An 18,716-nucleotide genomic window follows, 5' to 3' on the forward strand; every position below is an offset into this window, starting at 1 on the left:
TATGGTGTACCTGTTGACGTGTGACGTGGCCCATAAGGCAGTACACGTCAGCGTGCAGTGTGAAAGACTTAACCCCCACGTGGGATATACGGTCGTTTCTCGCCATCGTCCCCTGACGTCGGTTGTATTGCAGAATACCATCATCCCCACTTCGGAAGTATTTTACGAAATGTGGTAGCAATGAAGTACAATATTACATTTTCTTTAAAAGGTTAAAAACAGGAGATGCGATAATAACTAAACCCTTAATTTTGTGGTTGCTACATGATGAAAAACTGATGCCATTCAAAGTGATGTTGCAGGTAAGTCATAAACTCGTGGCCTTTCGATCTCGCAGTCGCCCTGTATGTCTCCTTCATCTCCGCCATCTTTATTGGAGACACTGAGATCCTTATGTTTCCATAAGATGAGGTTCGAGAGCCGTAAATTATTTTATAGAGAGCATTTTAAGCATCAGCTGTTGTAAGTAGGCTGTTTAGGTTTTCTTATTGGTAACGCCACATAGCGCTCTGTATGAAAAATCACTGGCTGTGCTGTGCGCAGTCTGTGGCTAGTTTGCATTGTTGTCTGCCATTGTAGTGTTGGGCAGCGGCAGCTGGATGCTAACAGCGCGTAGCGTTGCGCAGTTGGAGGTGAGCCGCCAGCAGTGGTGGACGTGGGGAGAGAGATGGCGGAGTTTTGAAATTTATAAGAATTGGTGGCATGAAGTGATATATATATATATTATGACTAGTGAGGTAAATACATTGTTTGTTCTCTATTAAAATCTTTCATTTGCTAACTATACATATCAGTAGTTAGTGCCTTCCGTAGTTTGAATCTTTTATTCAGCAGGCAGTAGTGGCGCTCGCTGTATTGCAGTAGCTTGAGTAACGAAGATTTTTGTGAGGTAAGTGATATGTGAAACGTATAGGTTAATGTTAGTCAGGGCCATTCTTTCGTAGGGATTTTTGGAAGTCAGATTGCGTTGCGCTAAAAATATTGTGTGTCAGTTTAAGCACAGTCTTGTACAATTTTTCTAAGGGGACTTTTCATATGTCGACCCTTAGCCGAGGATACCTCACTGGAATCTTCTGATTTTTTCTTGTAGTTTGTGTAATTAATGTAGATTTTTTTATTGCTAGCGCGTAATCATAGAGAGAATTTCCTTTGTAGTTGCAGTCTTTCATTGTTGTACAGTAAAACAGTTGTGGCATGCATGTAGATTTGCACCAAGTATTTCGCAGCTGCGCTTGCAATTAACTAGATATTATTTTCAGTGCTATGTTAATGTGTCCTCTTATTTTTGTTCTTCAAATTGTGTTTTTCTGTGTTGTCGTGTGATAAATTGTGACAATAATGGCGTGTGAAAAACGTAACACAAGGCTCCAAAGTAAACTGAGAAATGACAGTAAAGACGAAAGCAGTGTGTTAGCGTCACCATGTAATGAATTCACTAACGTTCAAAGTAGTAATTTGGTAATAGCGCATAGGGAAATGGAGTGGGTTGCAAATAATGGTGTAGGCAGTGAAACAATTAGTGAACAGAGAAGCGTTATCGATCGATCGGTCGGCAACAGCTCGCCTCAGGATTCTGAAATGACAGGACACAATCTTGCAAATACTGTAGATTCAGATTTTGCGTCCTCACCGTTTTCTCAAATAAATCAAGACACATTTTCTGCTTTTCAAAATGCGAATATTGCCGGTTCAAATGCACTGCCGAAAAGCACTGAGGAACATGTTTCAGACACCAGTGCACTGTTATTACAGTTAATGCAACAAATGGGACAAAGGCTGCAAAAGTTAGACACAACGCTTGAACAAAATCAGAGACAAACACAGCAACAGTTGGACACAATGGAACATAATCTTCAAAAGTTAGACACAATGGAACATAATCTTCAAAAGTTAGACACAATGGAACAAAATCAGAGACAAACACAGCAACAGTTGGATACAATGGAACATAATCTTCGGAAGTTAGACACCACACTTGAACAAACACGTGAAGATTTAACTACTGAGTTACATAACATTGAATCGAAATGTCAAAAAATCTGTAATGACGTAGAAACACAAATTTGTGAGCATTTTCAACCTATTTTTTCGCGGCATGAAAACTCATTACAGAATCACGAAGCAGCCATAAAAGAATTGCAAACTGTTGTTCGTGAAAATCACGACACCTTGCAAGCTAAAATGGACTCAGTTGCATCCACCGATTCGGTTACGCAACTTGCAAGAACTCAAGGAAACTTAAAGGACACAGTAGATTCGATTTCAACACCAATGGACACTCTGAAACTTGGTTCAGAAAAACACACTGAGGAAATGTGTTCACTATCGGAGAAAGTAGCCGAACTTTCGGATCAGTTCACTAATTTATCTACGAAGGTAGATGATAATCTGAATGACACAAAACCGGTAGTCTTTAATGACACAGAAGAGTTGGAACAAATTAGGAAATTCAAACAAAATCAGAATCAAATTAATACGCAACACCAAAGAGAAATCCGGGAAGTACAAGATCAGCTGACACAGGTAATACAAGAATTACGTATTTCAGAGGACACTCGCACTCCAATACGGGAAGAGGGACATAAAAATACGGAACTGCCACAAAATAACAACACAGGGCACTTTGGAGATTATGAAAGAAATTGGCAAAGTACACCGAATTTTGAGATGGAACCGCCGAAACGACGTAACAATGACCGATATGCGACCCGCCGACACGATGATTTTGACTATAAGCTGTTCATTACTACACGTAAATTCAAAACATTTAAGAATTCTGGCAACGACATTCATCCACAAGCGTGGCTCCATCAATTCTCTCATTGTTTTCCTCCCAACTGGTCACTAGAGCACAGATTAGAATTTATGTGTGGCTACTTAGAGAACGAACCAGCTGTAAGAATGCGATCGGTCATTAACGATTGCCACAGTGAAGGAGAATTTTACCATGCCTTCCTCTCAGCATATTGGTCCCAAGCCACACAAGACCGAGTAAAACATGGCATCATGATGATGAAACATTTCGAACAATCTGAATTTTCCAGTCTTGTGAAATATTTTGAAGACATGTTGCACAAGAATCAGTACCTGTCAAACCCATACAGCCCGTCAGAACTCATCCGCATTTGCTTAATCAAATTGCCTGAACATTTACGGCATATTATTTTGGCAGGCCGTTGCAAAGACGACATTGAAGCTTTTCAGGGACTCTTACAAGAATTAGAAATTGACACTAACAATCGCGGAACGCGAAAACAGGAACACAACAATTACAGGTCACATCAGTCGCAATTCCGCGATGAAAGAAATAATAACTGGACACGACAAGGCTATTCCCACAATACAAATCGTGACCAAAACAGACACCACCCGTATGACAACCGTTGGCAGAGTAGTAATAATTACAGGGAAAGATCACCTCTCCATAGTAATGACTATCACAGAGACTACCATAGAAACAGACAATATAGCAACCAGAACTATTATTATCAAGGGAGACAGAATAACGTAAGACGTAGGTCCAGCGCGCAGTTACGATTCCGGGAGAAATTCTCCACCACTTAACCGACAAGAAAGAAACTACAGGAATTACCGACATGACGACGGACGATATAATCATAACGACAGACCGGAATTTCATCAGAATTGGCGGGATTCAAACAGAGCTGGGCCCTCTCGGCAAGGTGAATTTGTAGAAGTTAGGTCTCCTAATCCCAATAACGGCGCGCGCCAACAAAGAGGTAACAGACAATGACTCGCACCGCAGGCAGTCACGTGCGCGGCTGGCACAGAGAAAAATAACATAGACGCTAACCTTGAGAAAAACTCCAGTATTCTGTACCGACGTTTACCGCATGATAATTGCGTTCAAGTTGAAACTCTGAGTACTATGAAAAGTAAAGGATTGCACCATATTTCACATGTAAAACCGTTTATTGAGAGATAATCTGCTTTTTAATTTAGTCTTTGCCATACAATTTTTCACTTCACATTTCTGGTATGCTTTGTCACTCTGAGAAACTGTTAACATGCAACAATGTTTTGAAGTTAACTATCCAGTCTAGAACCTACAGAACATATTTAGACAGTATTTACGAGTGCATTGTTATAGTGAACAGACATCACTGTGTTATTTCGTGTGTACATTCTTGCTTGTTAGTTGCACGATTACGTAACGACTATAAGGCTCACATACTTAGAACATTTACCAGTATTGCTAATGAGATTTTAATGCAACATTTTGGTTTACTTGAAAATACATTCTGGATTTAAAGTACTTTCTGTGAGATACCAGATGATACAGTGGTTAGTTTATGTGACAGCTACACGATTTTATCACGACGCTACTAATGAGTGACAATTTACAATGTTGCTTTTGCAGTTTATCTGTTTTATATCTGCACAGTTTTTCTGAATTTTTCTGGAAAGTAAAACATGTTTTAGTAGTAACGTTTGTGGTATAGCTACAATGAGACAGCCTTTTCTGTAGCACAACAATACGTACAGTACAGTACTTACTTCATCACGGCAATAAGCGTAATAACTAAGATATCTATACGCAAAGCATTTCAATTTCGTTTATCATGAGGTAAGTACATTGACTTCTGCAGAACTTAGCTTTCGGAGGACAATAACTACGACACTTCCACAGAGATTGTCTTACAGCAAGACGCACATTTAGCGCTACAGGACACGCATTAAACTATTTATTTTTCAACATATTTGAATTACAAAGAAAGTTTTCCGTGATACATTTCATTCCATTGCTGTAATCTGTAACACCTGAGGATATAATTACATTATTCCTCAGGGGGGTACACGCTTACATTGTGTACCATGTGTTTGGCAAGCACAAGGAGCCCTAGCTAATATAGTATTTGTTTATACAACTTTACACATCGGTACCATATTTCTCTAATACAGAATTACACAGCTATCTGATTATTTGACAGAGAAACAAACATCTTTTTACTACGTCAGTGACACATGTTTAAGCAATTACGCAGTTGGATAACTTCACACTTATGAAATTCTATTTTGTCTGTACTTTGTGAAGTGTTCATATTTTTTCAGAACCATTGTGATACTATGAGAGGTTTGAATGATGTATTTGGTATGGGATAATGATTTTTAAAGTATGTTTGAAGTAGATGACACTTTTGACATGAGCAGAGAATTTTTTTTTTTTTAGGTTCTGAAATTATTGGAGGATGCTACGACGATTTTGAGATTTGACTGAGGTGTTATGATGTTATTATTACGATGACTATGTGTATTATGCTGTTGTGGTATGTTTATGGTCAATAAGCTGATGCTATATGAATTACTTGACTATGCTATGTATCTGTGATGATGAAATATTGAAGAAATGTCGACGAATAAGGTAAGGAATAAAGAGTACTGGTTAGGGACTCTGATTTGTGAAAAAGGTTGTTGGAAACCAGGAATCGTACTTTTAGAGTTATGAAAACTATGTATATGCGTGAATGTATCACTATGCTGTCGAAAATTTTTGAACACTATTATTTTTAAATGATTTTATTTCTACAGATTTGTAACGCAAATTCTTGACCTGTGAATTTTTTTATATGAGGCTGTCACTGTAGTGGAAACTGCTGTCGTAAATTTTTCAGTAAGAAAGGTAAGTGACCACCTGCACATAATGCGTCGTGGGCACCCAGCTGTGCGACAGTCGCCTGGGAGAAAAGCCATTAGTGTGTGCCTTTCAGAGGCACAGGCAAAAAAAAAAAAAAAAAAAATGGGTGTCATTATCCTCGCTATTGACATTCCTTTGTAGAAAGCTTCAAAAAAACGACACGCTCATTACTTGCAAAAAAGATAGTTATTTACTTCTGCACACCTGATAATGACAAGCGTCTTTCTACGAGAGTTGAGAGAATTTGTACTAACTTATGAAATGTCACATGACTATTGAATGATATTTTTATGCTTTGCCTTTCATAGTTGCTTATTTCATTTGATATCTGGATTCCAGCTATGTTGCAGCATTGGTTTTATAAAATAAAATTAAATGCATTTGCTAATGTGAACACTTTCTGTCAACAGATCTATTAAATAATTATTTCATAACCCACATTCTTCGAAAAAGGAGCTCTTAGAATGGAAAGAGCAATAAGAAGCGACTAATAACAGGAACTGCATATATAATTTTCTTTTCAAGTACTTGGTAATTTGTTGTAGCATTAGTTTTTGTGGTGCACCACTTTAATTGGATAGACATTAAGATGTGATTATAACTTTCCCTTATCTGCATTGTTGTCTTTAGTATACTATTTTTTCTGCTTGTGGGTTTGTCATGTTTAGATATAAGTTATTACATTTACTGCTGCTTGCTTTGCAAATCTGCATTTTTTTGGGATCATTGCTGTTTGTGTTAATTTGTTTTGTGCTGCTGCATTGCGTCGTCCCTTAGTTTAGCATCTGAGCTCAGTAGGTTTAAGTTAGCTTAAGAGGGGTAGACTATATAAGAAACTAACTATGATGAATTGGAAGGAAAGCATTGAGAAGCTATAAGAAAATGGTTTGGCCAAAAAAAAGTAGTGTACTGTGGAGAAAAACTATTTTCGAAAGAGGATGTGAACAGAATACAGAAAGCATGCTTGGATAGGATTTTTTAGGCGGAAACAAATGTTGAAATAAGACGAAAGATCTATGGACTGCAGTTTTGGGTTGGACTGCAGTACCAAATGTTACAGTGAAAACGAAAACCCTGTCCTTTCCTTTTGTGTTATCCCACTATATGTTTCTGTACCCTTGTGTATTTATTTTCTTCCTGTCTCTGTGTACTGTTTCATAGAATTTTTTCTCTTCTAATACTAAGCTACATTCACTATGATGAGGAATACTGTTATCCTCAAATATAACTTGCATTAATAACATGTTATTTACTTTCGTAAACATGTTTACACATAATTTATTCTGTTTTGTTCTAATGCTCATATGTGAAGTTGATGTTTCAAAAGTTATTCTGATCTTTATGTATGTACTTATGTCATAACTTTTGTAAGACAGATGTGCATGTTTATTTCTATTCTTTTGTAAAGCCTGTATTACTGCAAATGTTATCTGTACTATTATGTTCTTTAGTGATATATTTTGTACCTTTGTTATTGTATTCTCGTGTTATAAAATTGTAATTGACACCAGTTCATCAAATTAAGTAACTTGTAAATTACATTTCACTGCACACGTTTCTGTTGGTCATAGTATATGGACAATATGTGAGAAGTAGGGACTGATAGTGTTTGCACGTGTGTTAATAATTCAGCAAGGGACTGGATAACAGCATTGCTGGTTCTAAGGACATTTCAAACAAATTCTTTGTGGTTGGACAAGTGGTGGTTTATGGACTTGCTATATTATCCGCAAGACTCTTCAATGGTGATTGTGCGCCTGTGCAGTCAAACAGATGGCTGCTGGCCATCTCTACAAGGAGTACAGTGGGTCTACACCTTTGATGACCCACCAATACCATTATTTCTACAAGGTCTACAGTCGGTCTGCATGTTTGGTGGCCCACCAATACCGTAATCTCTACCAGGACTACAGTGGGTCTGCTCTGAGATGACCTAAGTACCAATAGTCTTCAACTTCGACTGACTCTGCTGTGGGTTTGCTCTGTTGTGGCCCATTACCTGTGTGCATGCCAAGAGTCAGCACTGTCTTTCCGTTGGAAGGACAACACTACTTCTTCAAGACTGCATGGAAATCCATTACTTCCGTGTGCATTTTCTTTTACTACTCAGACTTTGAGAAAAACACTGCAATTTTACTTTGATGAATGATCAGGACTGTCTTTATAGACTGTGAGAAAATTTTAGCTTTTGACCAACATTGTATCGATAAGTGTGTGCATTTCATTTCTTTGTTATTGTAATTATGAAAAAATTTTTCAAATCTGTATTGGCCACTGCCCAAAACAACTTGTAAATTTTTTTGTGGGGAGCATGGGGGCTATGTAAGTAGGCTGTTTAGGTTTTCTTATTGGTAACGCCACATAGCGCTCTGTATGAAAAATCACTGGCTGTGCTGTGCGCAGTCTGTGGCTAGTTTGCATTGTTGCCTGCCATTGTAGTGTCGGGCAGCGGCAGCTGGATACTAACAGCGCATAGCGTTGCGCAGTTGGAGGTGAGCCGCCAGCAGTGGTGGACGTGGGGAGAGAGATGGCGGAGTTTTGAAATTTGTAAGAATTGGTGCCATGAAGTGATATATATATATATATTATGACTACTAAGGTAAATACATTGTTTGTTCTCTATTAAAATCTTTCATTTGCTAACTGTACCTATCAGCAGTTAGTGCCTTCCGTAGTTTGAATCTTTTATTCAGCTGGCAGTACTGGCGCTCGCTGTATTGCAGTAGCTTGAGTAACGAAGATTTTTGTGAGGTAAGTGATTTGTGAAACGTATAGGTTAATGTTAGTCAGGGCCATTCTTTCGTAGGGATTTTTGGAAGTCAGATTGCGTTGCGCTAAAAATATTGTGTGTCAGTTTAAGCACAGTCTTGTACAATTTTTCTAAGGGGACGTTTCACTGTTTTTGTCCCATTACTCATCTATCAGTTTGGGTTATTAACCATCATGAGGGATGTAGGGTACAGCAGCTTCAAGCATCCCATATTCCTCTGAAGTTGAACAATATCGAAATTACCCATTGAAATTGTGCAAACAATTTGTCTTAGAACACTGACAGTCATATCTTACGTCAGACAGCTGTCTGTCTTACATAATATGAGTGTCAGTATTCTGAGACAAATTGTTTGTACAAACAGCTGTCTTTTTGACATAAAATATGACTGTCAATGTTCTAAGAGAAATTGTTTGCACAATTTCACTAGATAATTTCGGTATTGTCCAGCTTCAAAGGAATTTGGGATGCTTTTTCCTAATCTGTTGTACCATACATACTTGATGATTGTTAATAACCGAAACATAGACAACTAATGGAACAAATAAACAGCAGATCGTTAAAATGCATATTATAAAACACTGAGATCGAATTCTGCCATAGCCGCAACCTCATTTCGATCGAGATCTCCGACTGCTTTACGTCCATTGAAAGTTTTCAGTCTCTTTACGAAGACTACGTTTATTGCTGGAAATAACGGCAACATAAAAACCTAATTCTTCAGGATATTTTTGTTCTGTCGCTGCAACTACAAAAATGCGTGACCTTTTTTTCACCAGACGCGTTTCGCTGTATCGAGGTAAAGCATCATGAGTGGTCTGTATTTAAGCTATTAACATTTTGATTAGATTTTAGATTGAAAAACAGTTCGTTAAGAATAAGTTGATTTGTGCTTACGGTTATTTTCGGTTGGTTTCTCGCTTACATCGGGAAATGCCATCTGCTGGCACATCGTTTTGTATCTACGTTAGACACTGATAATTTTGGTCTAATTGTTAGTTTTTCTGCAGCACTAGGCATTTCTTATGTTTTTTACAACGCACTTGTATGCACACGACTGCATTCTGTTTGTTTTGTACCTCGAAATATGTGTTGTGGTTTGTGTTTTGTAGTGTTGCCAACTTAGCCTTTCCACAACTTTGTTTTTGACCTACAACTTTTTTAAAATTAGATTATTGTATATGTGTAATTATAATTAATTATGTTTCTGTCTGTTTATGTACTGTGTAAGAGTAGGCAAGGATGAGCTAGCAGACGGCATTTCCTGATGTAAACGAGAGGTCAACTGAAAATCACCGTAAGTACAAATTAACTTATTCTTAACGAACTGTTTTTCGATCTAAAAGCAAATGAAAGCGTAAATAACTTAATTACAGACCACTGGTGATGATTTAAGTCAGGAAAGCGAAACGCGTTTGGTGAAAAAAATCACGCGTTTTTGTAGTTGCAACAAAAATACCCTCAGGAATTATAAAGTAACTACGGACACCATGGCCACACAAATGAAGAATTTAAATAATTATAGTAGATAATTTTGGAAGCCGGTTATTCTGCACTGTTTTTTTAAAGTCACGTTGAAGTGGAGACGAAAAAAATTAACGGTATCACAGGAAACTCCAACTTTAAAGCGAGCAGTGCGCTTACTCAGTGATGCGTCTCAAGTGTGAGGACGGGATAGGTTGTGGTAATGAGGAGAGTAGACGGCGGGTGGTTTTAGCAGTTTTATTGTAAACAGAGCTAGACGGGCCCTTTGGCGGGCGGCTTGTGTGGGCGGAAGCTCCAGTACTTCTCGTCGCTGCCGAACACCTGGGCGTCGCGCAGCGTCTCGGGCAGCTGGCAGTGCAGCGTCTCGGGCAGGAAGGACGCCAGCAGGCCCCCCACCACTAGCGTCGCCCCCAGCACCGCGTACGGCAGCCGCGGGTCGTACGCCGAGCCCTGCAAGCGCCAACAATCGACTCACTCAAAACAATCGACTCAGTCGCATCTTGCAGCACAATCGACTCATTCAGCCGTAGTTTTACTACATTCTGACACAGTCGAGACACTCCCCGCAGCGTGAGTTGTTAACGTCCGATAGTCGGAACGACACTAGCGCCCCTAGAGGCTAGAAAGCAGCTGTGAGATTAATGTTTGTTTTTAATTATTTTTTCACTTAATTAACATAATGCTTACTATATTTTTGCATTCCAAGTATCAGTAAAATATCAAGGGAGATGAATTACCTACAGCAATAATAGAAGTATAAAAACCGATGTTTGTGTCTGCAGAATTACCAAACGAATTTTCACCAAGTGTTCACAGGTAACTTTAGCATAGTCTGAGGCAACGTATAGTGCTTTATTTCATCAAAATTGATTCACAGGCAAATTTTTTTATCTACAATCATCTGTTCAGCTTAGTAATTCAGTTGTTTAGTCATAATGACGTAGTACACCACAAAACGAATAGATGGCGCTGTTACTTTCATAGTCACCAAAGAATGAATAGCTCTTTTTTAACTTAGTGACACATGTCAGTGACATATTTAAGTGCCGCAATCTTATCTTTACAAATTTTCAGCGAATTTACTTAGCTAGGATATAGGGATTTATTGAATTCACTTTCTATATTAATGACTTACCGACACTGCTTTGCTTCTTTTAACACGTTTTTTTAATGTTCGACTTGTTTCTCCGCAAAGTGTTTAGACCTCAGTTACAGATATACATTCGGAAGTTTACATCAGTGACTGAAGTACCACAATCTTATCTTTACAACGAAAACTATATTGAACTCCGTCCGAACAGGCCTTCGAAGGCCCAACGGTACCGACCGGCCGCCGTGTCGCTTTGAGTCCACGGGCGTCACTGCATGCTAATATGGAGGGGCATGTTGTCACCACACAGCTCTCCTGGCCGTATGTCAGTTTACGAGACCGGAGCCGCTACTTCTCGATCAAGTAGCTCCTCAGTTTGCCTCACAGGAGCTGAGTGCACCCCGCTTGCCAACATGAGTGCTAGCCCAGCCCGACAGTGCTTAACTTCGGTGGTCTGATGGGAGCCGGTGTTACCACTGTGGCAAGGCCGTTGGCTATCTTTACAACTACAAACTAAAATTGAATTTAACTTGCTAGGGTATATGGATTTACTGATTGCGCTTTGTGTGGAAAGAACTTAACGAAATTTCTTTCGGTCTTGCGCTAGATTTTATGCGTACTTGGTCTCTTGGCTAGGAGAAATGACTTTGAGTTTCCTTTTTATTTTGGGTGTCTAACTTATTACATTTTGATTTATGAATGAAATGCCTATAAAATGGAAGGGGCTTTCTAAGTACCCCACAATGGCTAAAAGACTGAGGACAATAGAGTCTCAAAAATTCAATGAAGATCACGAGGGAAGATTAGTTGTGTCTCAACTTCATCTGTCTCTTACTCACTCCTTGGAAACTCCGTCCGAAAGCGAGGCATAATGTAGCTCTGGTCGAGAGCGTCTTGCATTATCTCTCTCCCTCTGAACCCTTTACTCACAGAAGCTCAAACTTACTTCTCTCCAAGGTAACATAAAAAAAAGTTCAAATGTGTGTGAAATCTTATGTGACTTAACTGCTAAGGTCATCAGTCCCTAAGCTTACACACTACTTAACCTAAATTATCCGGAGGACAAACACACACACACCCATGCCCGAGGGAGGACTCGAACCTCCGCCGAGAGCAGCCGCACAGTCCATGACTGCAGCGCCCTAGACCGCTCCGCTAATTCGCGGCTAACATCGCGGAAGCAGAAGTTCTGATGGGAAGTGGCATAGGGTGCGAGTTTTTATACCCTGAACCCTGTTTATTCCTAATAATTTATCTTTTTACTTTAAACAAGCACAATTTTCACTGAGTTTGTTACGCCATGATCGTAAACAAAGTACAAGGCCAGACACTGTGTCTTGTAGGCGTGAACCTTAGTTGCTTTTCAAGTAGCCAGCTCTACCTGGCTGTCTTTCGTGTTAGCAAAGCAAACAAGCTCTTCAGTCATGCTCCCAATCATACTACTTCGAACGGTGTATACAAAGGAGCTTTATAAGTCAAAAATCAATCCCATATTTACAGCTACAAATAAATACCCAGGCAATGCTGAGTTTCTCAGCTAGTCATGAAATAAATGCAAAAACAGCCGAATCTCACTAATTCAGTGGTATAAGCTACACGTTATTCACGAAGAACTGCTTTCGAATATGTGCATAATTGCAGCTAACTATGCTGAAAGCAAGAGAACATGAACTCATTGATCATGCAAGAAAAGCAAGTATTTCTGTTTAGTAACAGTTTTGAGAGGTAACTAATAATTCACACATTTTCACACCTCACTCGACTTTCCAATGCTCGAATATTCCTGCAAAAATAATTTCCTGTGCATCAACAAGGACGTTCTTGCCGCTTTGGTTCAGATGTAGCAACAAATGTGGAAATGATTTCTTCTCTGTTGGGAACAAGTTCTATTGCTTTCAACGTCTTACTGTCACGTGTGAGTGGTTTTCCCTTGAGCTACAGTTGAGAGGGCTTATTTGGTACGAATAACCTAGGTACTGCTTTCCATACAAGTTTCTTACGTTCCACATTTACTGATTTGACTGAAGTGTAGTGAAGAAAACTTCCCGTTTTTGAGCCAATATACGACGTTTTTCTGCAGAAAACATGTCTTCTGATGTTAATTAGCTATTTTCTATTCTTAAGACAAAACCACATTCTTCATTAAACGTCTGTTGTCTGCAAGAGAGTTGTAAATGGCTCAAATGGGTCTGAGCACTATGGGACTTAACACCTGAGGTCATCAGTCCCCTAGAACTTAGAACTACTTAAACCTAACTAACCTAAGGACATCACACACATCCATGCCCGAGGCAGGATTCGAACCTGCGATCGTAGCGGTCGCGCGGTTCCAGACTGAAGCGCTTAGAACCGCTTGGCCACACCGCCCGGCAGAGTCGTAAATAAAATGTCCTGTGATGTATCATTTCATACCTTTCAGGTTCCTTAGGAAAAAAAGGACAAAAAACCCGAATGTGATGTCTTCTTCTTGTTGCTGCAGATTATTGCGCTACAGACGCTCACATTTGCATTAACAATTGTACGAACTAATATAAACAATTAAGATTCGCTTTCACTTTCACAAGACCTGCCGAACTCAAAAGAATACAACTCGTAGTTTTTTTCCATAGTGGGAGCGGGGAATCAGGGCACAGATTTTCATTGTCATTTCATTATACAGCTGGTGCTGTCCATATTCGCAACTGCGAATACATTTCAGGTAAGTGAATTAGCGGAAGAGGAGCCCTTACAGAGCAGGACGGAAACAAGACTAAAAAAACTTGACATGGAGATACGAAGGAAACGACCAAGAGGAAGACCAAAGGCTGAAAAGTGTGGAGGAGTGTGTTGCAAAAAGAGCCAAGAACTGTACCAGAGTGGACATAGAAAGACGGAAAAAAATAAATGTTGTGTGACTAGGGCCTGCCGTCGGGTAGACCGTTCGCCGGGTGCAAGTCTTTCGATTTGACACCCTTTTGCGACTGGCGCGTGGATGAGGATGAAATGATGATGATTAGGACAAGACAACATCCAGTCGCTGAACGGAGAAAATCTCCAACCCAGCCTGGAATCGAACCCGGGCCCTGAGGATTGACATTCTGTCGCGCTGACCATTTTCTTTCTTTTTTTCTGTTTTTTGTTGATCTCATTTTGTTCTAGATAGTTCATTGAATTTGTTCGTGGTGGACGTCCGATGACACCAGTTCAGGTTCTTTGTTGAATCGTTCGCTCAGTTTTTTATTACAGAGGGTAGCTAACCCTCTGACCAAGCACGCTGAACTACCGCGCCGGCAGCATTCAGCAACCGGGGGCGGACAGAAAGACGGCGGGGAAACAGGACTACATGACGAAGCTAATGTTCCAAACAGACCCAGACAGGGGTTGGAAACTGTTCAAGATTATGAGGACGATTATGATCGGCGATCAGGTGGAGCTTAGGAGCCCAGCCCGTGAACTCTCTGTTCTGAGTCTGCAGGCCGTCACTGTGCTGTGTTTAGAGGTGAACAGAGTTTGCAACATTAGTCTGACGGTACAAAGAGCCGCCACAGGGAGTACATACTCCTATTGAACAATTTCAGCCATTTACACGGTGTCGCATTGCGGACCAGGGTAAGCTGGATGAACGTATCGACGGATTGTTACACATGTTGGGCACAGTGTGCCAATGGTGTGTTGCCCTTTCAGCGGTGGGTCTGTGGAACATTTCCACACCCGAAGATCGAGATCGGCTTATGGCTGTCGAGAAGTCGACAAGGAGGTCGCATTATCGCGAGAGGACAAGCATTTACAACCAAATAATTTTCCTGAGTACTACTTATAAAGTAGAATTAATAATTACCTATACTGATGACATGACCAGCTGGCTGCTGTAAGTAACAAAACTCCTACTATTTTCATCACTGTCCTAAAGAAATTAATAACTCGATAAAATAAAAACATAAAGGAACTTAGGAAGGTTTTAGTTAGTTGATGATGTGTGTCACGCACTGGCTATATTTGCATGTATTACAATGAGCCATTTTTAGAGAGCTACAAACATAGTTTTAACTGAACGAAATGTATTTTGTTGTGTGTTGCCATGTTTTCATTATCAGTTGACTAAGAATATTTGTTATTTTTGAACTGGCGGAAGTTTGTTTTCGATCTGAGACATTGTACAAATCAATTGCTTTCTTTTATCACCACCGACCCTATAGCAAGTATTCCGCTACAATAGATCTTAATTTTCTAGAATTCCCCACAACTTTTGATACCTTAGTTGTCATGCTACTTTGTTCTCTGCCACTGGCTGAAAAATGTTAGATTTGATGTATTCCGCTACAGTAGATCTTAATTTTCTAGAATTCCCCACAACTTTTGGTACCTTAGTTGTCATGCTACTTTGTTCTCTGCCATTGGCTGAAAAATGTCAGATTTGATGTATGTGAAGAGATTTTAAGTAAACTCTTCTTTGGGTAGTTGGGGAGAGTGATCACGACTTGTAGGACACACCCCTTGACCCCACACCTGGTCCACAGCCTACAGTGATAGTCTCCAATAGGGCACCTCTTTTAAAATGTCAAAAATGGAGTTGTAAGAACCTTCGCGAAAGCTTAGCTATGTCAAGTAAATGACTGTTTACATACATTTTAACTTCTGTGGCATCTTTCCCTACTTTGGAACATCTTTGGGTAGATTTAAGTACTGGGAGACATGGACACCATTATGCCATTGTACCGATGGTCGGTAAATCAAGAAGAGTAAGCTAAGGGCAACGCTGGCACACATTGTAATAATATCAGGTGTGCTATAGTGGAGTGCCGTACTTTGGAACAACAGTATAAAGAAATATAAAATGCAACGAGTGTACGCAGTGTGTCCCAGTTCTGTTAGGACTCTAGCTACGAAAAAGTAGAAGTGACGGATTATAATCACAAAATCACTGTTTAAAAGTGTTTTGAAACAATCACTGCCGTCTTTTCTGTGTGTTGTATTTAGTACTGCAGTACAGTTTTCTTGGATGTCCTTTATTGTCATAATGGTGTCCTTTCACTGCCAGTTTCAATTTGGGGAACAACCAGAAGTCTGCTGAGGCCAAATCCGGCGAATACGGTGGGTGATCCAGGACTGTGATCAACTTGCTGGCCAAAAATTCGCTTTGTGGGCTGGGGTGTCGTCATGACGTAGCAACCAGGAGCCTACTTCTCGGTATTCGGGTCGAATTCCACGGATTCTCACCCACAAACGGTGGGGGACTCAGAAACCTTGATGTTGCCTCACTGCTGCACTGCCGTTTACCTGTGAGTGTCACACGTGTACTGTTGTAGGTTGTTTAGGTTTTTATATTGGTAACGTCACGTAGCGTTCTGTATGAAAATTACTGACTGTGCTGTGTGCAGTCTGTGGCTAGTTGGCATTGTTGGAGTATTCGCTATTGTAGTGTTGGACAGTTAGATATGAACAGCGCGTAGCGTTGTGCAGCTGGAGGTGAGCCGCCAGCAGTGGTGAATCTGGAGAGAGAGATGCCAGAGTTTTGAGAACGGACGATCTGGACGCGTGTCAGCCAGAAATAAGAAATTTGTAAAAATGGATGTCATGAATTGATATGTATGATGACTTTTGAACACTATTAAGGTAAATACATTGTTTGTTATCCATCAAAATCTTTCATATGCTAACTATGCCTATCAGTAGTTAGTGCCTTCAGTAGTTAGAATCTTTTATTTAGCTGGCAGTGTTGGCGCTCGCTGTATTGCAGTAGTTCGAGTAACGAAGATTTTTGTGAGGTTAAGTGATTCATGAAAGGTATAGGTTATTGTTAGTCCGGGCCATTCTTTTGTGGGGATTATTGAAAGTCAGATTGCGTTGCGTTAAAAATATTGCGTGTCAGTTTAGTGATGATCAGAATAAGTAAAGAGAGAATGTTCAGTTTTGCTCAACTGTTAGAAAAAAAAAACAGAGATTTTGCAGCACAGTCGTGCTTAATTTTTCAAAGGGGACGCTTGCACAGCCTAAACATCAAGGATCATAACGCCGCAATTCGCCATGAGACAGCATTGCAGTTTGGAATTTCTCACAAGGAGTTCTACCGAGCGAGGTGGTGCAGTGGTTAGCACACTGGTCACGCATTCGGGAGGACGACGGTTCAAACCCGCGTCCGGCCATCCTGATTTAGTATATTTTCCGTTATTTCTCTAAATCGCTTCAGGCAAATGCCGGGATGGCACCTTTGAAAGGGTAGAGTCGATTTCCTTCGACCATCCTTCCCAATCCAATGGGACCGATGACCTCGCTGTTTGGTCCCCTTTCCCAAAACCAATCAACCAAGCAGTGCTGACGGAACTGGGACGCACTGCGTATAGTCTCAGTTCTGGGTAAAGGAAATGACAGGCTAGAATTCATTGGTAACATACTTGGAAACTACGGCTTGGCAACAAATGAAATTGCAAACAGCACAATTTTACGGCCCTTGCCTTAATAGTTTTCAGGGGTATGGCATACATATCAGGCCAGACTAACAGGGGAAATGGAGCGTGTACAAACAAGAGTGGTGTGAATATTCTCCGCTTCTCTGGCTGGTGGGAGAGCGTAACAGTAATGTTGGTAAATCTTAAATGGGGGACACTCGATGAGAGATACAGTACACCTCGTAAGAAAACTTCAAATCAAAATTTCGAATCAAGAGCAGCTGCCAACAGGAGTAACGTAGAAGCAGACATCCTCGGAGTAGTGAAGCAACTTAAATCACTTAATAAAAGCAAGTCGTCTGGTGCTGAGTGTATACCAATTAAGTTCCTGTCAGCGTATACTGGTGCAATAGCTCCATACTTAATAATCATATACAACCGTTCGCTCTACGAAAGAGCCGTACCCAAAAACTGGAAAGGTGCGTAGGTCACATCAACATTCAAGAAAAATAGTAGGAGTAATCCACTAAATTACAGGCCCAGATCATTAACGTCTATATGGAGCACGATTTTGGAACATACATTGTTTTCGAACGAGAATTACCTCGAAGCAAACGGTCTATTGACACTCAGTCAACACGGATTTAGGAAACATCGTTCTTGTGAAACACAACTAGCTCTTTACTCACATGAAGTGTTGAGTGCTATTAACAAGCATTTTCAAATTGATGCCGTATTTCTGGATTTCCGGAATTTTGACACTTTACCACACAAGCGGCTTTTAGTGAAATTGAGTGCTTATGGAATATCGTCTAAATTATGTGACTGGATTCGTGATTTCCTGTCACAGAGATCACAGTTCGTAGTAACTGAGGGAAAGTCATCGAGTAAAACAGAAGTGATTTCTGTTGTTCCCCAACGTAGTGTAATAGGCCCTTTGCTGTTCCTTATGTATATAAACGATTTGGGAGCTGCCGACTTACGTTGTTTGCAGCTGGCGCTGTCGTTTATCGACTAGCAAAGTCATCAGAAGATTAAAAAAACGATTTAGAAAAGATATCTGTATGGTTCGAAAATTGGCAATTGACCTTAAATAACGAAAAGTGTGAGGTGATCCACATGAGTGCTAAAAGGAATCCGTTAAACTTCGGTTACACGATAAATCAGTTAAATCTGAAGGCTGTAAATTCGACTGAATACTTAGGAATTACAATTACGAACAACTTAAATTGGAAGGAACACAGAAAATGTTGTGGGGAAGGCTAACCAAAGAATGCGCTTTATTGACAGGGAACTTGGAAGATGTAACAGATCTACTAAGGAGACTGCGTACACTACGCTTGTCCGTTC

General features: G+C 40.1%; 1 protein-coding gene across 3 annotated transcripts in view; it reads right to left on the reverse strand.

Annotated features, from left to right (window-relative positions):
• Positions 1-10,134: 10,134 nt before the first annotated feature.
• The window catches only part of LOC126335018 (carcinine transporter-like), a 145,786-nt gene continuing 137,204 nt past the window's right edge, over positions 10,135-18,716 (reverse strand). For all 3 annotated transcript variants that reach the window (XM_049997845.1, XM_049997847.1, XM_049997846.1), the window contains exon 9: positions 10,135-10,361. In XM_049997845.1, coding sequence (XP_049853802.1) covers positions 10,164-10,361 — 198 coding nt within the window. In that variant the 3' untranslated portion in view covers positions 10,135-10,163. The remainder of the gene's footprint in view (positions 10,362-18,716) is intronic.

The sequence above is a fragment of the Schistocerca gregaria genome, chromosome 2, assembly GCF_023897955.1.
Source record: "Schistocerca gregaria isolate iqSchGreg1 chromosome 2, iqSchGreg1.2, whole genome shotgun sequence".
Lineage (NCBI taxonomy): Eukaryota > Metazoa > Arthropoda > Insecta > Orthoptera > Acrididae > Schistocerca > Schistocerca gregaria.